The 6,523-nt window shown below is 35.8% G+C and overlaps 1 protein-coding gene across 1 annotated transcript; it reads right to left on the reverse strand.

Moving 5' to 3' along the window:
* Positions 1 to 5,180: 5,180 nt before the first annotated feature.
* LOC130459960 (RNA polymerase II C-terminal domain phosphatase-like 5) lies at positions 5,181 to 6,163 on the reverse strand. Its single transcript, XM_056827601.1, has one exon. It carries the CDS (start codon positions 6,151 to 6,153, stop codon positions 5,344 to 5,346), a length of 810 nt encoding a protein of 269 aa, XP_056683579.1. The 5' UTR covers positions 6,154 to 6,163; the 3' UTR covers positions 5,181 to 5,343.
* Between the last annotated feature and the right edge of the window lie 360 nt (positions 6,164 to 6,523).

Genomic DNA, 6,523 nt, shown 5'->3' on the forward strand with positions numbered 1-6,523 from the left:
TTGCATCCTCACTCTAAGGCATCCCATGATCTTTTTCGTACCTAAAACAAAAGCAATATCGTGAGCCGAGGCCCAGTAACATACTACCCTAACAGCGTAAACTCATTTCAATTCATTTTATTTACTTTGCAATCAGGGAGAATAGAACATAGTAAAACATTTTCATAAATGCAATAAAACATCATTTATAACTTGAAACTTTGATAGTTCCCATTATCTTTCATAAAACCTTCTTTTTACTTGGTAACTGACAAGTTAGCCTTGCGGGACGTCTCCCACCTTGCGATAGTCCTCAAGGAGCACTCTCCCTTGTTGGACATACGCCCGTACCTAGATAGTTTTTTTTTTTTTAGCTTGCGGTAACCCTCAAGGAGCACTCTCCCTTGTTGGGTATCCCGCGGTACGGCGGTACGTGCACGACCTAAAAATAGTAACCCCACTAACTGCCAGAACCGGTTACACTTTTATTTATCATGTTTCGTATCTTATTCGTAACTCATCATTCTTATAAAATCATTCATAAACACATTTGAATATCATCATGCATAAAACACACTTTGTAAACACAATTCATGTCCCACAATCCATTAAAACATATCATTATAAACATATTTCATAAATTCATAAAAACACAGTTCATAAGGGGATTGTGGGTGTTAGCAATAGATGTTACCTCAACCGTAGTTTATACTTCCTGTTCGATGGATCGTTCTTCCTGAACTCCGAGTCCAATTTCTTTCAAAATATTAAATAATTGAATTAGTTACTAATATGGTAATAATTTAACTTAGAAATTTCGATTTATTATAAATAACGAATTTTCAAAAGAAAAGTTAGAAATATATAAATTCATAGTTTTAATGAAAATATAATTAAACACCAATTTTAGTAATAAATATAATTTCATAAATCGGTTTTCAGGAAATATATTACTTGAATTTCATAAATTAACGAAAACCTTATTTAAATCAGATTTCATAAAAAAATTAATATTATTTTAAGTAACCATTTTATTTCATAAAACACTAAGATTTAGTAAATGGACCAAGGTGTCAAAAACTTACATTGGGAAAATTGGGCTAAGTGATTTGGGCTTGGCTTGAGAAATAAATAAAACAAAGTTCCTAAATGGAACTTGTCTTCTTTTTCTGGGAAAGGAAACACGGGAGCAGGGGAGGGGAGGGCTCGAAGGAGGAGCAGAGGAGGAAGAAGGGAGACAGGGGTGGCGGCTGGGCGTCGCACTGCGGAACCACGGCTGAGAGGCGACAGCGGGGGTGGTGGCTTCGCGGCGGCGGAGCTGCAAGGAAAAGGAAAGGGGTGTTCGAACGAAACAGAGAAAAAGCACGGGAGGGGTGTTTCTGGGTCGAACCCGGGGCGGCGCAGCGGCCTATCGCCGGGGATTGAGGTGGTTATAAAAGGTGGTACGGTGGCCTGGGGGGGTGCAGCAGCGACGAAGAAAGAGGGAGACAGAGGTGTGCGAAACAAGGAGGAAACAGGGGAAGTGGTGGTGGTGACTTGGGGCGGTTCTGGGCGGTCGACGCGGTGGCTGGTGGTTCGTGGGTTGGTGATTGGTGACGGACGAAGTGGTGGTGTTGCTTTCGTGGTGCCACGAAGAGGAGAGGGAAGGAAGGCAGGGAGTATTTCGAAGAAGGAGGGAGAGCGAAGGGAGGTATGGTGGGAGTAGGTGGTCGGCCGGCGAAGTGGGTGGTTGGGTCTGGGTAGTTGGTGGTCTGCAGTGGTGGTTAAGGTGGTGGCAGATGGCTGCCGGTTGTGGTGGTTCGAATAAGGAGGAACAAGGGAGGAATTTTCAGATTTTGTTAATTTGATTTTTGCATTGAAATAATTCTGAAATTGATTCAATTTGTAATTAGGTGGATTTCTAGAAGAATAAAAGTTCTTGGGCTCCAAGGAAATGAATGTAGACTGGAATAAGGGAAGAGAGGAAGGAAAGAATGGCTTCCTTCTTCCATGTACGTGGAAGGCAAGGGAGGAAGAAGCAAATTGAAAATTTTGTCCTTTAGGGGCATTTTAGTAATTTCAAGTAGTTAGGCCAAATTTCTGAATTTTAATTGCTATTTTAGGAAATTACTAAATATATAAATGTTTAATTAAAACAAAGTCTCGTAAAATATATCGTTAACGAAAAATAAATAAATTTTCGTTTATAAATTTATCATTTAAAATAAACCGTAAAAACGTTTAAAATAACGAAATTTTTAAATTATTTCTAATAATTGAAATGAAATTACGTTAATAAAATATTATTAATTTTTAATAAACGAGTTTAAAAGTTTCGGGGTATTACATTAACATATTTTCATAGTAAAATTTTTGCATTAATGGTAAAAATATTATGATGACTAATATCTTACATGGCGCTTATATGTACCAATTAAACTCCGACACGTAAGATTGCGACAATTAAATGTTGTCGCAACTTGCGACCTTTATCATCACCCAATATGGATATAGTATAAAAGACAGTAAAGATGTAGATGAGTATAAGAAAAAATATACATAAAATAAGAGAAAGTGAGGGGAAATGTAAATTTTGTTGGGGGTATTGGATAAGATGGTATATTTCCATGTCCTAAAATTGGATAAAGAACAGTATGAAATGGTAGTGTAAAGATCATTATGAAATACTCCCTCTGTCCCAGAATACTCGCACCGGTTCGAGTCGACACGTTTGCCAATGCACAACTTTGACCACCAATATCTTTAACTACATATTATAAAAACTAGTAAAAGACATTTGCGACGGTTAATCCCGTCATTGTTTGGTTGTTAGCCCCGTCGCAAAAGGCTTTTGCGACGGGATTTTTAACCCGTCGTAATTAGGTTGTCGTTAAAGATTCAAAATCTTGTAGTGATTTAGTTGTCGCAATCTTACGTGTCGGAGTTTAATTGGTACATATAGGCGCCACGTAGGTTATACGTCATCAGAATATTATTAATCAAGAAAAATTGTAGAATCGTAAATCAAATCATAAGAACATATTTGAAATCGTAGAATTATAAAATCTATTGAATCGCGATTTTAATAATCATACATGGGTGTTACTGTGATCGATCTTGTACCATATATGAATGAAATTTGTTTTGTGTAGGCTCTGCCAAAAGCATGGACAGACAAGTATATGTCTGCCTCTAACCAAGATGTGATTCTTCGGCTAAATGATGAGCAGAACAAGCTAATTAATGAATGACAAACAAGATACAACTTTGACAAGACCAGATTTATAGGACAGCTCACAGCTGGAGGATGGGGTCATTTTGCTCGAGAAAATGCTTTACTTGAGTTTGATGTCTGTGTATTTAAGCTAGCAGATGGGCGAAAGAATGGCAATATTTGTCTCGATGTTAAGATAATCAGGGTCATTCAAGAGGAAAGTGATGATTTGCTATTAAGTAACAGTGGAATTGGTCAAGAAGCAAGCATGTTTGGTTCCGGGTAGTGTAATGCCATTATATTGTGAGAATTGGAAGAATGTAATTTGGGAATGTTTTGGAACATGTTCACTACCTTATATCGTCTTCATGAACTTCCAGAGTACTCCGTCTGTTCTTTTTTATTCTTTACGTTTTCTGTTTCTAGTGTTTCAGTTTAATCTTTATATTTAAAATCTTTTTTTTTATATTGTATTTTTAATATTCTGTCAAAAATCGTGCAAGTGGTTATTTTAATTAATTAAAATTACCGGGAAACTAAATCAATCACACTTTCCCATTGAAACATTACACCTCTCGCACTTTCCCAATGTTATTTTATATCACTCTAAATTTTTGCCTCTAAGTTAATCTCTTGTGCTACCTGTATCAGAATGAGTTGTTTATCACAATCATGCATAAGAGACCAATGCAAAGAATCAAATGAAAGTGTAACAGAAAAAGAGTATAATTTAAAGAGATGAACTATGCGAAATAGGAAAAACGGCCCACAAAATAGGGCTTTAAAGGCGGATATCCTAGTTGAATGTTTAAAAACACTGTCTAGCTCCTTATCAAAGGGTGAAAGAAGAATACTATCATGACTCTATGCCAATTTGAAGTGTTTGCCTCTTTCTTTATCCTGTATTTAGTATCCTTTATTACAGTACGTCAACTTTTTTTTATCCACTTTACTTTTAGTCAAACTAGTATTATTAAAAATATGTATGATTTACGTTTTCGCTTGTCATTTTGTAAGATGATTAGTAGTATGTCATGACATGACTATCGGTTGAATATTCGCAGATAATAATTATCCTTTTTGTAAGATGATTAGTAGTATGTCATGACTGTCGACTATCAAGCCTGACATAAAAGGGCAAAGGCCCAAAACGTGCACAACAGAACCAGTTAGTTAACAACAAATTCTCTTCCTAAAACGGCAAATCATTCATATCGACGTGCCTTTGTGTTCTAGACCTACATGCCTTGGATGACATCAAGCATCGGCAACCCTTGTGTAAGAAAATCAAACAGATTATGAACTCAACAACAAATCAATAAAACTAACAATTAGTTGCATCTACATTGACTGCAAAAATTCTAATGCAGTCGTTGAAAACATTGTAGTTTCATACGCAAGAAAGAAGAGAGAAAGAGTGTGCACCAATCCAGTTTTCATTCATTGCGGCTTGCCCTAAAGAGTGGCTAAGCAAGACATTATATAGCCCTAAATGCTACACTTGATCAATGATTTAAGGACAGATAGCATATAAGAGAATCAACCTAGAATAGCACACAATTGTGACACTTAGGATTAGTCACATGATGCTGACAGAAATGGCAAAAAACGGCTGGATAGTACATGATCACATGCACTGAAATTGATAGAAAAGTAAGGACTGGATTGGGCTTCATTCACATGGCTCACAGGCCTTCATTCACTTGGCACACAAGCCTTACTTCTTCAATAGTCGTCAAATATGGTCGACTATGTAAACAAATAAAATCTAGACCGTTAGAGCATATTACATGCATTAGGATGCACCGTGCACCCTCTCACATTTTCTCCTAAATGTGAGGAGAAAGTTTGATAAGGATCACCAATGGACATGAAAGTATTCTTGGATGCACGATGCACCTAATAACTTTTATAAAATCGTTGATGTCATTATTAAATAAACAAACTACTATGTGATGACAAAATATAACTATTTGATTCATCGTAACTATTAAACATCATTAATCAATCAAAATTTGTAACTATTTGACTAGTAATTGGCCTTATACACAAGTCTACCGTGTTTGTTTGAAGAAACAACTGAATACCAGTATAGCTATTACAGATTTACAATATTACTCAATACATGGTACAACTTGTACATTTGCTTCCTTCTTTAGAATCATCAATCTTTAGACTTTAGTTCTTGGTTGACTATTACATGGCCCAAACAAGTTTCCCAACCATGAACCAATTATAACTTTAATTTTTAACAATGGGCTTCCGGACCTCCGCGTAACTCTTCGAAGCACTTCTCTCACATCTTTATTACTACAATCATATTCCACCCCATTATGCTTACAATGTTCATCGTAAAATACACGATGAACCTCCTTTAAAATACTCAAAACCCTAGTAAGCTCATCGTCACTTTCTTTTGCATTATTCTTGGTTGGTAAATAATATCGATAAGGTTTAATTTTAATTAGATTTTCACGACTAGATTCTTCCCAAACATCTTGTTTATCATCCACAATTAAAACAACCCGTTCATGTAATAACACATTGTTTAGGCTCTTTTGATTCTCCTTCAAAGAATCCTCCCTCGTAATCACGTACATAAACCTCGATTTGTCGAGTAATTCAACCACATTGTGTGCGTAGATTCGCGTACCGGTGGTATAGATCGATAAATCAAACATCGAACTAACTTGGTTAAGGAAATCACGAACACCCGGCCTTAACTTCACCACGAATTTACCCTCGAAAATCTCGTACGCGTCGTTAATTTTCTTGAACCTTTGTCCCTTCTCACGATCGAGTAGTTTCATGGTTTTCCTTGTATGGATTAGCGTGTGGTCTAAATCGAGAATTAAGTGGAGCTTCTTGCGGTCTAACAGGCTTCGTAAGTTATCGTCTCGATGCCGGTTTATTGCTTCATGTGTGAGGGATAATTTGGGTCGGATGTAGTCGAAGGGTAAAGTTATGGGGTTTTCCACCATTGTCACTTGGACTCACTTCTTCTTGATTAAATTATAATTATAATTTCCCGTCACCCGTAATATATATATAAATATATATATATATGTAATACTTACAACGTTTACAGGGTCCTACTAGGATTCGAGGAATACAAATATTTGAAAACAATTATTATTGTATAAAATTAATATAGTTGGATTAGTCTAAATTTATATTTCCTTCGTTTCTTTATATTTGTTCGTTTGGAATTTTGCACGTTTATTAACGTATAATAAAGATTCTTTTTTTTGTATTAAAAAAATTAAATCCAAGTAAAATCTCAATCCACTAATCATTACAACAACTAATAAAATTGTTTTATTTATCAAAATTATCCAATAATGGAAAAGC

Source organism: Spinacia oleracea, chromosome 4, assembly GCF_020520425.1.
Source record: "Spinacia oleracea cultivar Varoflay chromosome 4, BTI_SOV_V1, whole genome shotgun sequence".
NCBI lineage: Eukaryota > Viridiplantae > Streptophyta > Magnoliopsida > Caryophyllales > Amaranthaceae > Spinacia > Spinacia oleracea.

Coding starts and splice junctions, on each gene's coding strand:
- LOC130459960 (XM_056827601.1), bottom strand. CDS start 6,153: ATGGTGGAAAACCCCATAACTTTACCCTTCGACTACATCCGACCCAAA.